Source organism: Siphateles boraxobius, unplaced genomic scaffold (genome assembly GCF_051911475.1).
Source record: "Siphateles boraxobius isolate OS27281-9 unplaced genomic scaffold, OSU_SipBor_1 9, whole genome shotgun sequence".
In the NCBI taxonomy this organism is placed as follows: domain Eukaryota; kingdom Metazoa; phylum Chordata; class Actinopteri; order Cypriniformes; family Leuciscidae; genus Siphateles; species Siphateles boraxobius.
Window position 1 is genome coordinate 20,626,900 of NW_027509219.1, and position 14,803 is coordinate 20,641,702.

Below are 14,803 nucleotides of genomic sequence, written 5' to 3' on the forward strand. Positions count from 1 at the left end.
TTAGCTATCAAAATAGTACCAAAGAAATACCAAATAAAAGAAAAATCAAACAAGGTGAAATACTTTTAATTTCTTAAGTAGTTGGGTTTATTTATTATACAAAGCCCTTTTTGTTGATTTTTCATGTATAAATACAATATCGTGAAATATATCGTTACCGTGAAATAAAATAAGTGTAACCGTGAAACAGAAATTTGGTCATACTGCCCACCCCTAATGCATACATTGTGTAGATGTTTTAATAACGTTGTGCTGATTTAACATTCATTTCTGACCCCTGAATATTACAACATGGTTTTGCAGTAACCAGAAGTATTCATCTTTGCTTAATGATTTATAAATAACTTTATGGCAGTTAAGCTACACTGCCCTTACGAGGGCATATGCAAAGTCACCGTAAAACAAAAATGCTTATTTTAGATATCTGGAGGTTTCAACACACACATTACGTTTTCCTGTACTAGTTTTAAGTAAGATTAAATGCATACGTTTTTAGAGGATTAAAAGAACAGCGGGTAGGAATGCACAAGTCTTATGTATGAGTTGATCTAGCTCCAGCTGATCTGGTATTCTGCTGGGGTTTTGGCCCCTCACAGGTCTCAATGGAGTGTGTTAGGAAACAGATCAGCACTTTAAAGTGCTCAAGCCTACGGATTTTTTCTAGACTCAGGGGTTTTGTCAACATGTGATTGTCTTCATTAGCCCATTGCGTGTGTATGGAAAAAAACAACTGGGCATCCAAGTGAAATTTGTAAGCATTTATTGCTCTGTTTCACTTCCCATGCGCTGTCTGGTATTTCTCATAGAAAATGTTGTTTTTTGTGTGTGTAAAAAATCCAAATCAGCAAGTTGGGATGGTGATTGATTGACAGATTTGCTGACCAATTAGGATTAAGAGGAGGGGTTAATGCATTACTTCATTGGCAAACCAAAGAGAGGTTAGTCTGTAGTTATCAATAAAACATCACAAGGAAGTTGGAGAACGTGGGATCTCAATGCTCAAGTCTCAATTCTCAGTTTGTTTCCTGAACAATCCAGCTACTGTCTATGAGCTTGTCTGACGACAGATGTTTGTACGACTGATGCCATTAATATACAAGATTAAATCACATAGGCCTACTGGGTTGAAACAGTCACATGCAAGTTGACATGAAATCAATATTCAGTCTATTTCTACTTTAATGCATGTTTTTCCAAAGAAAATATTTTAGTCTTAATATTTAATCTCAACTTCAACTTGTTCCTCTAAAAATAATTTTCTTGCTGATGTCACTTTTCATGCATGCTCTTTAGATAATGTTAATTTTTATTATTGTTATGAAAAATATTAAGAATTTTGCGTTTAGGTGTTATTTTTAGCGAACTTGCACTTTTGCAGTCTGATTCCATTCTGTTATTGCCTGTATAGTCGCATCCCAACTTTTTTTCTCATTTCACAAGAAACAAGATATTTGCAGAAGTAAAATGGTTGCAATTTTGCAAATGGCAATTCTACGGATGTCACGTGTAGGTGAAAAGAAAGCAAGACCCTCAAATCCGTGGCCGCTTGCAATTCTTCCCCTCAGTTTATTAACTGTTCTCACAGATTCTTTAATTGTTCCCTAGGTTTATCAAATCGTTCCCATTAATTAATGAACCGTACCCACGAATTTTCAATCCGTACCCACAATTTCATAATCCGTGCGCACACTTTCGCAATCCGTTCCCACAGTTTTGCAAACTGTAGGCCTACTCATGGATTTGTGGCCCGTTCTTCATTTTGGTCTGTAGTCTGCCGACACAAGAAGAACAAATCTTTTTGTATATTGTTTTATTGTGTATTAAGTTAAGAATAACTGTCTTAACTTCATTCTTAAATTCCAGGCTATAATTTGTAGTAGAGACAGGGTGGAATTAGATTTAAAGAATTATGTCATAATCTTGTCCATCTGTTTATTTGTGATATTCTAATACTCTCAATTTTATCGGCAGGGGTTGGTGTACTTTCAATTAAAAATAAATTTTACCCCAGGTCTTTTTCTAATGCAAATATTTACATTTGTACAAAATCTTATATTTGTAATAATTGCACTGCAATATTTATGACAAAAATCCCTGATCACTGCACTAGATTTCACCAACAATTACCCAAACCTGCTAAATCTCTTTCATCCTTTGAATGGCTGGAGTGTACTGTACACTCTCATGCTTTTAGCTTCTTCAGACATGCAACAGCAAGCCTTGACAATTCCCATGATTCTGCAAATACCATATGACCTTATTAATAAACCGGTTTTAACAAAAAATGAAACTACATTGTCATGGTTGATCGGGCATAACCTAGACTAATGTGGTTAAAAGGATTTACAAACCTGTATGACTTTTTTCTTCTTCTGTGGAACATAAAAGATGATATTTTGAAGAATGCTGGAAACCAAACAGTTTGATTTTTCCCATTTACTTCCACAACAAATAACAATGGAAGTCAATGGAAACTGACTGACAATTTGATTACCGACATTTGATTACCGACATTCAGAATGTCATCTATTGTTCCACTGATGAAAGTCAGCCATACAGGTTTGTATTGACATGAGAGTGTGTAAATTATGATACATTTTTCACTTTTGGGCGGGCTTTGAAGATGCTGTATGTAATCTCTTTTTGGGCTATGCTAAAGTGTATAAATACCATATGTTTGCAGATATTTAGGAAACATGCCAAGTTCACATACTTGTTTCTCAAAAACAACAATATTACAGCCATTAATTCTGCTTTAAAATGTGTGTTCTGTGGCTGTATGTCTGTTTTTGTTTTAGTATGTGTGATTCCTCCTACTGCCAATATACCCAATAGTTTTTCGACACCTGAGGTTGCCAGTTGGCGGACAACACAACGTATTGCAGCATTGGAAGCTAACAAACTGGGTCAGAGATCGTAGATTCTACCTCACCCAAAAAGCCACGTTATTCATCTTAAAAGTTATTACCAAAGGCTCATTTAAGGCACAATATATACAATCTTTTTTATTAAAATATCCAAAAAACACTAGAATGTTATTTAGTTGACTTGTGTATTTGCATTATTCCAAATGTTTCCAAAAATGTTTAAATCTAACTAATCTAACTAATCAACTAATAATTGTTGTATAGTAATTGTTGTAACACTGTTAGTCTTATTGTTTGAATCTCTTGGTTTTTATTTTATTTTATTTACTACAAGTTACATGTTTATACCCAAAAAGTAAATTAGACAATACTATTTTGTCAAGTGGCTAACATAGCATAATCAGAAAGAGCTTTATTTGTAGTAACAATAAGTAACCACCGTACAATGTTTTAAAATTAATTGCATGTCTTTCAGCAACATTTTTATTATGATATTGTAATATCGATCTAGCTTACTGCAGTGTGCAACAAGTCTCATACCAGCTACAAGGCACAGAGTAATGTTAACGTAATTAAATGCATCTTTATTATGATTGTTTTTAACAAGTAAAACAGTGCTTCCCCTAAACAGTAGCCCCTGAAGTGCACGTGTCACCCCACACATTACCTCACAGTAGTTGCATCATAGCAGCTATTTGAGTTTTCAGTTAAGGAAGTTCTGCCTGAAGCAACAGAGCGGATTTAATTAAAAGGGGACTCCTTACCCCCATCTGATATATGCCCCTTCCTCCTATCTGAGGCCCTGCAGTGATTTAGCCTTCACCCCTCCAAGCACACATACCAGCCTAGACCATGACTTTCATGCTCAAATAAACCGATTCTGTGCTCTAAAGGCAAAGAGAGACAGAAAATACTGTTTGTGTGTAAAGGCATTTGTGGCAACATCTGTTCTTTTGATGTTTCTAGGTCTTGTATGTTTGTGTGTTTTGACATCAGCTCTGTTAAAGAGTAACTAACTATAGCAGTTATGCTCAAACTACAAGCTGTTTACACAGTGTTTTTGTTCACGCTTTGTTCATTCACATGCTGTACTCTTGCTCTGTCCGCGTGGATAACTTTCCCTGAATTGGATCTTGTCCAGTGTGATCTACAACAGCGTCTGACAGAGTTCACAGGGTTAGGGTTGAGATCTCTCTGGTGAATCATCTTATTTCAGTCTATGCTTATGTGCCGCCTTCTCTAAATCCTTATCTTTTTCTCCTCACAGGCTGATCTAGTTCGCTTGAAGCTCAGCTGATTCTTCTCTTCATCCTCATCAGTGTGTGCGTGTAAAGATGCCGCCAGCGACAGGAGGGCCTGTAGGCTACACTCCTCCAGAGGGCGGCTGGGGCTGGGCAGTGGTAGTAGGGGCCTTTATCAGCATTGGCTTCTCCTATGCCTTCCCCAAATCCATTACGGTGTTCTTCAAAGAGATCGAGGTCATTTTCAATGCCACCAGCAGCCAAGTGTCATGGATCTCATCAATCATGCTGGCTGTCATGTATGCGGGAGGTCAGTTTTGTATTACTACTTTTACTTCTGTCCTGCTTGGTACTTAAAGTCCCCCTGTCAATAATTTAATTCCTTAACTGATCTTTGATCACCAAATGGGTGCATTTAAATTTTTTTTTTTCCTGTGAAAAAATGTATTCAGGCCTTAAAATAGCTTGAATATAACTCTACACCCTTGCTTCATTTAGAATACGTGGATCATTTAGTATAGAATGAATATGCAAATGAGCCCCGCCTCCACTCACTCGTACAGGTTTGTCTACAGGTCGATGTATCAGAATGGTATCAGAATTAGGTGAACCCGACAACTCCCATGATTCCATGCTCCATCACTGCATCATCGTTACATCTTTGTTATTGTTTTGAGTAATGTGTGATGAACTCTATTGATGAAACTAGCATACTTTGAAATTAGGCTTCCGAGTTAACGCACAGCAAGTACACATCTCACCCACTTGATATCAACGCTTTGTCATGTCGCATTCCAACCTAAAATTACTTGAAAACGTAATCTGTGAGGGTTTGCCTGCAAACAGCTGTGCCGAAAATATGAATACAACACGCTATATTGTAGATTAAGCTTTTTTCTATGGAAAACCATTATAAAGAAAATGTTTGCATTGAAAAAACAATGGAAAAACAGCGCCGTTTACTGCTAAAAACTCATTCTGTGTGAATATCCTACTGTTTGTTGTGATTGAAATACTGGTAGGTGATATGGATCGAAAGTGCCCAGAAATTGATGTTTTTTCACATACATTCCTTTTCCTTCTTTTGAGAGGTGATCTAAATATTCGTGGCATGAAACAGATGGAAAATAGATAGGCCTGTGCTGCAGTTCATTGCATGTTTCCCTCCAGGACTAAAAACTATGAGTTGTTCAATTCTGAGTTTTGTGTAAAGGCCCGTTCACACCAAGGATGATAACGATAAAGATATAGTTCTAAAAATCATTCTAAATATAAGAGATTAGCTGAGTCCGCACCACAACTATAACGATAATAACACAGGGAAACAATATTGTTAGAATCACTTTCAGAATGATTTTGTCCTGCTGATAAAGGATAAAAACAGTGACAGCCAATCAGAATCCATCAAACATTAAAGAGCTCGAGCATTTAAAGTGGCAGGTGACAAAACTGCAGTGTGCGCTTTTTTTAATAAACTGAACATCGTCTGCTGGTGTGGACACTAATAAAGTTATTTTTATAGTAGAGATGTGCGGATGGGCTATTATTTCATCCGCAACCGCATCACAAATCTCAGTCATCCGTCTGCCATCCATCCGCACCAACGTTTTTGACCAACTTTCAAAACCGCACCCGCCCGCCATCCGCTGATACAAGGCGCTGCTAATGACAGCCACGAGACTAGCAAACCGCCCGCCACCCGCACGAATTTAATTACAATATTTTTTTTCGTCACGTCATCCACCCGATCTGCGGTGTGTCCACGGCTATAACCGCCAATCGCGCATCTCTATTTTATAGTTATCATTTTTGGTGTGAACGAGCCTTAATTCTCTCTTTAGCTGTTTTGTTTCTTCTGTGTTCTGCTAGAGTAAAATAAGGTGAGATCTGAAACACAGCTGTCTGTTTAAACAGGTTTTCATATAATTAAGCTGATTAGGTAAATGTAGGTTTAAACTAGTGTTCCTACCAGATGTTCTAACAGGCAATCACCCAGAATGCTGTGCTGATTTGTCATTACACATTAGACTGTTAAACCACACTTATTTACTTCTTTTTTATTTTTATTTTTTATATTTTTTATTTTCGTTATTTTTCCAAAAGCAAGAAAACAACAACCAAAAAAAACATCAACAAAACACAATCAAACAGACAAAATATATATATATATATATATATATATATATATATATATATATATATATATATATATAAATATAAATATTACTCGGTATAGAAAAACACAGACATTATAAGTGAAGTATGGTAAGATTATCACAAAAAAGTTATTCTTTGTTACATTAAAGTATTGAATCACTTGAACCCAAGGAATATATTTTTATACATTTGAAGAATTGATCATATACAATACCTATACGAGTTAAAAAAAAAAAAACACTACTGCAACACATTGACCCAATTCTTGTAGAATGTCTGCCCAAGGTCACTAAATCGCAACTGTCTTTTTTTTATTCAGTTAACCTTAATCTGGTTGTATATGGGTTATATAATCAATCCAATCTCTCCATAGTACTGAAAACAACTGAGACTTTAGTCTTAGAGCATAGGTTAGCTTCTCCATTGTAAAGATATCATGTACTATGTTCTTCCAGTCTTCGAGAGTGGGCAAAGTTGGTTGCAGCCACTTTCTTGTAATTGCTTTCTTGCTTGCTATTTTTAGGATTCTGAACAGGTATTTGTTTGGAAAATCACTGCTAATCAAACCCACTTATTTACTTCTATGAATTTTTGGTTTAAGGTTTGAAAAGTTGCAGAGTCACTTGACACTGTACTAGGGAGGATACAAACATACAAATAGTATGACTAATATTTGCAGTCAAATAACACGTCAGAGAAAATGTGGCCGAGTACTCTGTAGACTGATTGTCACTTCCTGGTGTCAAACGTGTCTGTGGTTTCCACCACACACTTATATACACTGACTACATTAGGTTCATGTTGATCTGCACGTAGCCTGATCTCAACAAAGAGGCTCTTCCAGTCACCTATAACCGGAGAAAGGCAGAGCGAGGGAGGGGGAGAGAAAGACAGTTGCTCTTTTCTTTTTTCTTTCTTGTGAACCAGTTGTTGTAAATGTGACTATTTAAAAAAGTGAATGTTTGAAAGGAAAAGTGTAGTTTGCATAAACGTTTTACATTTATTAAATGAGCATGTGCTGTAACCTTATGAATGAATCAATCTTTATAACTTTCTATCTTTTTTTTCTTCCATAAGGGGTGGTCACACTAATCAAAATGATGTCACTGCTATATGGTATCATTCAAATAATAAGAAATGTTTCTTGACAACCAAATTAGCATATTAGAATGATTTCTAAAGGATCATGTGACACTGAAGACTTTTAACAATATTACCATTTTTACTAGAGTTTCGGTTTGTTTTCAGTTTTTTTTATTAAAGGGGGGTGAAATGCTATTTCATGCATAGTGAGTTTTTTACACTGTCCATGTTTAGCATAGGAATCCAACTCTTTAACAAAGTTTCAAAAATTAAGTTGTACATTTGATGGAGTATTTCTGTGCCACAAGTACTCCTTCCCGTTTGTCACAAGTTACGGAAAGTTTTTTTCAAGTATGGGTGTAAGGAACTCCGCTTTTTGGAAATATTAATAATCAATAATATCTTGTTATTATTAATTATAAATATTTGGGTCAGTTAATTGGATTAACTTGATGTAGCTGAATTAATATTACAATCAATTAATCAGTTCTTCCAACGAACTCTTTTGATTATTAATTTATTCTAAGAAAAGGGTATCTTCCATGACCACAGAAGAATAATTATTTCTTCGCCTGTACAGTACTTTGAGCCAGTAGCAAAAACCGTGATCGTAAAGTGACTTGTATTGCAAACAAAACAGAACCAAATACATATTATGTACAAGTTTTAATAACTAAATATAGATATTTATATGAATATAAATAAACTAAACAACATACACACATGAATACATAAATAGGCTAGTGATAGGATGAAATTGGAAACCGGAAGAGGGTCTATGAGAAGAACCATCAGAATTTCATTTTCACATTTCATTGAATTGAATACTTGCATTTGTAATGGGATCAATTCTTGAAGTTGTTGAAAATTGAAGTCGTTGAACGCATCGCTGGTTTGGTCAAGGCCTGGGACTCTGTTGAGGCCACGCCGAGCACCCAGGAGAAGTGAGGAAGTCGGAAGGATGGGTGATTGGAGTCGTTGTTGGTTGGAGTCTTTGTTCCAAAACTCTTGAGATTGTCCTTGGTTCTTTGTGAGAGAGTCATCTCTCTCCTGCCTGAGCCCATATCTGGTTGGAATCGAGGCCTGCTGGGCCCTGGGGCCCCCGTGGAGGGGGAGGGGGGTTCCCCCGAATCACCAGAACAGTGTTGCGGCTGGATGAAAGAACTAAGAGAGGGAGGTCACATGTGGACTGTCTCTAATAAGGCCTGGAAAAGATCCTCCCCTAAGGGTTGAACTCGACCAATCAGAAAGGTGACATGTCTGAGAGGGAAAGTGGCTCTTAGTTGATTTACGGATCTTTGTCCCTAGCATGATTGTACGTTCATTAATGCTCAGAAAGCTATAACACATCCACACTGCATTCTAGAAGAAGGTGATTTACATCAAAGTGTGAGTCATTAAATGAGGATTAATTAGGTAGGAGGCATGATACAGGTGAGGTTACATTGATCGTTAGTTGGTTGTATACCAGGATACATACCATAATATATACCTAATAGTACGCGAGACAGTAAACCATTTACACTGTTTCTTTCACAGTTTTATGCATGTTCATTTATAGATCAGTTAGTCTATGATTAATGCAGCAAAGTCTGTTTTAAAGAGGGTTTCTGTTTCATAGTATCTCTCTTGAGTATGTGGCCACATTCCTCGGAGGTCGTAAAATCTCCTTATCATGCCCTGTAACATGACACTGTTTCTGCCCTTGTGTTTGTTCATTTGGGCTGTGTGAGGAGTTTCATAAACCTTTGTATATAATGAATAATTAGTATGTGTCTGATTGGTCCATACCCTACATGGGCGTGTGTGACGTCAGATGCGCCGGGATCTCCTTATACGGGTCCTAAGGGCACTTCTCCCGGAAGAGCGCGCGCACCTGTAGCCTAGAGCGAGAGAGTGAAGGCAGTAGGCCCACCAAAGCGCTGTGCTCTACTTTTGCAGATCGTCTAATGCTGAAGGATGGCGCAGTCTCGATAAAGGTTTCACGGTCGTGCGTTGGAACCGCAGGCGGTGAGTAAAACTGCTTCAAATGTCTGTGTGTTAACTATCGGCGTGTAAGCACGGCAAGTAAACAACATGATCACGTATAGTTAATGTATCTATGGAGCATGCGATGTATGGTGTGTGTTTAAATACATTTGTTTAGCTGGCCACTGTAGGTGTCTGTTTGTTTATTCTAAAACCAAATCATGTCCTCATAAACCACATCATGTCCTCATAAACCACGAGTAAACCACACACACAAATGTTGTGAACTCGCGCATGACATGGTGTTCTAAAAACACTGCGCTCAAGTTCAAATCATTTCTACTTTTAAAAAACTCTCGAGACCTTGTATTTTCCCCCCATTTCACTGCTCATTTCACGGGATCTGATTCGGGATCAAAAATGTATGGCTGAATCTGATTGTTAGCCATGGTTTGTTTTGGGATGTTAGTCATGGCTTCCACACGCTCTCAACCTTCATTAATGATACATTCAAAAAATACTCCTTTGACATTGCCAAACATGCAGCTTCTCCTAATGAGTAAAGTTTATATTATCTAAACTTTCAAAAAATTGTCTGTCTTTGATTTGACCAATCTGTGACTTTTAGACCCTCTCTTGGTCAAACAAATTGTTGCCATACAATTTGCAGGTGAGAGTTCACCATACATGAACTTTGGCACTCTAAAATGAGAATATCCTATACCATTTTCAAACTTCTTTGGTCTGCTGATCACGTTTGACCTTAATTATTTACTTAAAATTCCCCTTGGGATTGTAAGTTGTTCAGTTTTCTGAGGGTGGTAATGGTCACATGACATGCTGCAGGTAAAAATAATAATAATAATAATAATAATATCTGTTCTTTGTTTCCTCATGAACCCCGCCCTCTAAAAAATGCTGGGTTGTTTCAGCCCATGTTTGGGTAAAATATGGACCAACCAAACAGTTCTGTCCATATTTGACCTAAACATGGGCTGAAACAACCCAGCATTTTTAGAGAGCGGGGTTATGAGGAAACAAAGATCAGAGAACAAAGAAATTGATTTGAACACAAAATCTAGTGTGGTGGCCCTTTTGTCCTTTACTTTTATTCAAGGTCTGGACACTTCTCTTGTCTTGACGCATTCATGTCAGCACTTATTGAATTTATATAATATCTTTGTGTCATGTATTGAGTCAGTAACTAAAAAGGTATTCTGCATCTGCGCACTTTACTGCGCAATTGCAATTATCACATTCAACACTAAAGACATGTTCAAGATGAGCTCTGATCTGAGTGTCTTTCTTACTATTGTGTAAGTGTAAAAACATAACAGAACTGGTGGCTAGATTTAAAATGACCCTGTCATGCAGCAAACCACAAAGAGTGGAAGCATTTGTCTATCCTACCTCAAAAGTTCTGCAGAGTTGCTTGCTTCAGATTGAGGAGGGGACAAGCAGCCCTTACGTACCAGGAGTAAAGTGCAACAGAAATTGTCTAAAGGTATAACAAAAGAAAGAAAAGGAAATGTCTGGGTGTGTCGGACAGATGGATGCTTATGAAAGTACATACAACCTCTTGCGCAGTTTAACTAAACCAGTAAAGCCAGCGGAGAAAATATTCAAATAAATTGTTCAAACACATTTTGAATCCAAAGCCCTTGATGTTCATGGAGCGCTTTCGCTTTCATAAACGTAATCAACAAAAGACAGCATCAGAATCGGATAGGGGTGTAACGATACACGTCACGATTCGATACAAATCACGATACTGAACTCAAGATACAATACTATCACGATATTTTAAGCCAAAATAAGACTTTTTTATTACTTTATTATTAAAATAATACCATCATTATCAGGACCCATAAATATGACACTGAAACACTGAAACTACATTAACTTTTTTTCCCTCACATAATACTCTTACACAGACAAGACAAGCCGCACACAAAGACTCTCCCAGTGGTCGCCTATGTCCTGCCTCTCCCGTTATTAATGCACTATACATATAGGGATCTCCCAGTCACGTGACCCCTAGCCGCGTGTCAGCCATTTTGACGGAATACATCCGTGAGCTACTCAGTGGCAATGGATCTATTATTAGGGGTGGGCCACCCCTTATAATAGATCCATTGCCGTGGGTAATATATATTAATAGTATATTATTATACTAATAATATAATTACATAAAAACGTTTTGACATTGGGCTACAGTGTGTTAGGTAAATGCATTTACCAGTAACGTTACATACTCTGAAGCTAACGGAGCAGTTCCACGGCTCTCTTCTCTACTCTTTACTACTACTTTAATACTGTTTCTAGCTAATGTTGGTAGGTTTTTTTTTCACTGCTACAAAAGAAACGTAGAAAAATGTAGTCAACCCATACACCGTTAGAACCGTGTAAATTTTTTTTCATTGGTTGTTGTTAAATCTTACCCAGATACGATGGTGCTATTTTCTGTTTGGCTATTGTGTAGCTCGACGAACAACACCAGAGGAGACGCGCTTGATTCCTGCCAGTTCCACAGTGAGAGCGGCGCGGCCAGAGTTTTGGCCGCGGCCAGAGTTTTGGGCGTTGCGGCATATTAAATATATTACAAATAGTTTTTCAGCGTGAGAAATACAATGTGTGGCGGGAGAGCGTGACAAAAGACCGAAATGAGTGACTGTCACTCTCAATGCGTGACACTTGAGAGCCCTGTTATGTTATGCTGAACAGTGGATTTATAACAGTTGATCCTGAACTCCGAGAAACCATTCATTAGCCTTCGATGGGACAACTTACCTGATCCAAAATGAAGACTGCAAAGCTGTGTTGAGTTGGAAGCCAAACAGTAACACCGCCATCAGCGTTTTGCCTGTTTATTGCCGCCAACCACTTGTTTCTCCGTTTTGTTTCTTTTAGGATACGGTATAAAGATATTCCTTTTGTACGATCACGTATCTGATCGCACCCAACTGCACAGCATCACTCGTGCATGATAGAAATATTTCGCGACGAGCTGTATTATCACCGGCGGTATAGCATTTTCTATTCTGTCAAAATAGCTGCTCCAAATGGCGTGACGTCACGCGGGACGTCCCTATAAGAATAAACCATCTAAAATGCTTTGAATAATACTACTAAAACAAAATGTGATATGATTAAATTATGTTTGCACTTTCAATTTGAGGAGTGCCGTATTTATACCTAAGCTGAGCCTTGGATAAAACTAACTATCGCATAGAATAATGCTTACATCAAGCATACATATCGTCGCATTTCATATTGCGATATCTAGATCTAACAATGTATCGTTAAACCCCTAGTACAGTACATATAGTAGAGTAAATGACCGAGCTTAGGAGGCTCACAGAGCACTGCCAGTTCAGGCGATGGGTTGCACTGCGCTCTGCACAGTGAGAGCAATCAAAAGAGGCTCCTTACTGAGTCGGCGTCTCTACTAAGACAGCCGCCTTAAGACGCTGGTACTGCAAAGAAAGGCAACAGCTGAATGTCACGTAAACAAATTTGCGACTAAGCGAAGTGAACAAAGAACGGTATGTTACATTTGCAAAAAGAAACCAAAAGATAAATTAACTGAATCAGACTCAGAAAACTCTATGGCAGGCTTGTCCCTGAAAAAAAACTGACCACAAAATGATCTGAATCCAAATATTGAAGAGGTAAAATTTAAAATAGAACTTGACGTAGGATCAGTGCTGTCAATATTATCATACACGGATTACAAAGACAATTTTGACAAACTAAAAATAAAATGCACTTGAGACTACACAAGTGTGAAAATTGCACCCATGGGAAAATTAGAGTCAGACCAAAATGTGAAAACAAAAGGTGTGTTTTAGATCCTTATGTGCTGGAAAAGGGTGGAGTACCCTTATTTGGATATGAATGGCATTCGGCTCAATTGGCAGTCCATAAGACATGCGAGTTACCCTCAAGGTAACCTTGTGCTCTGTGCAGGACAAACTAGAACATGTGCTTGCATAATCCGCACATGTTTTCCAAGATGGCATTGTAACACTGAAATGCGTTAAAGCAAGGTTTACTATTGAGACTAGGGCTGTGAACCTACACTGGTCTCAAGGTTTGGTTCGATTACGATTATCATGTCATCGATTCAGTTCAATTCGGTATCACAATGCATTTCGATGCACCGCATCCTCAATTTTCAAATTTACTTTAAAAGTGATCCGTGCGCGTGCGTGTGTGTTCGTCTGTTCGGGAATTCGCAGTAACAGAAACGGTGACAATCCAGTTTGAATTTCAAAGGCCTGTTTATGCCATTAAGAAAATACATTTTTATCAAATCAATTTTGTTTTAAAGAAATGTTTATTTAAAAACAGCCCTCATTCATCAGTGTATATGTCACCATTAGAGGCGCGTGCATCATCCATCGAGAGTTCACTGTTGAAGATGACGATCATTTATAATCACCCGTAACAACACAGAATAATTGTAATTTCACCACCGGCTGGCAGCGAATACTTAAATCAGAGAACAATATTGAGGCGGGTGGATTATTTGTTTTGGCTGCGGATTCGGGTGACGTTGAAGCTCATTCTCTTACTCTAAAGCAGTCCAGGTCTGCCAGGCTTAACAGCTCGGGGTGAACACGGCTAACATTGTTTATCAATTTAATATAGCTATTACCTCCTGCCTATTCTATTTGTGCGTGACATGAAAAGTCAGAAAAGCGTCAGTACATTATAACCAGTTATGGTCTATTACTGAACCGATAACCAAATCGTCCTCGTCTGCATCGCGATGCATCGTAGAAACGATTAATTTCGACAACCCTAATTGAGACTGGTTTGCAGCCAAAATTTCACAAGGCACGGCCTGTACCATATTCGGTACGCCCAAAAGTGGAGGCTGAGCTAAAATGACTAGAAGGCCAAGGAATTCTGTCTAAATTAAGCTGGACTGACTGGACTACACCTATAGTTCCAATTGTCAAAAGTGGTGAGGTAAGAATCTCTGGTGACTTTAAGCTCATAATTAACCCGGTCTTGCATATTTGCGTCACTATCAGGTGAGCAACGTTTTTCAAAAATTGGTCTAGCCCAGGTGTACTTGCAAATGGAGATGGAAGAATCTTAAAAAAAAATACCTGACAATAGACACGCATAAGGGTCTCTTCCACTACAACAGACAGCACTACATGGACAATTGTGAATTTTTCAATGATTCAATCGAATACCGTGGAAACCATATTGACAAAGACGGCCTTCACAAATCTCCAGAAAAACATCAACTCTCTTTTGAAGGCACCAAGACCAGAACATGTGAATGAGCCTGTAGCGTTTCTTGGACTCATTAATTATCACAAATTCTTGCCAAATCTTTCCACAGTGGGACATCCATTGAATGCATTGCTGCAACAGAAAAGCATATGGATGTGGTCCAAAGAGTGTGACAAGTCTATAAAGGGTTAACGCACTGACCCAGTCTCCAATTGCATTTGCATCTAGGTCCAA

At 38.0% G+C, this 14,803-nt stretch overlaps 1 protein-coding gene across 1 annotated transcript in view; it reads left to right on the top strand.

The window, feature by feature from the left end:
• Positions 1 to 14,803, top strand: part of slc16a1b (solute carrier family 16 member 1b) — a 43,486-nt gene that overhangs the window by 16,005 nt on the left and 12,678 nt on the right. The window contains exon 2 of the mRNA XM_077223953.1: positions 4,135 to 4,418. Coding sequence (XP_077080068.1) covers positions 4,202 to 4,418 — 217 coding nt within the window. The 5' untranslated portion in view covers positions 4,135 to 4,201. The remainder of the gene's footprint in view (positions 1 to 4,134; positions 4,419 to 14,803) is intronic.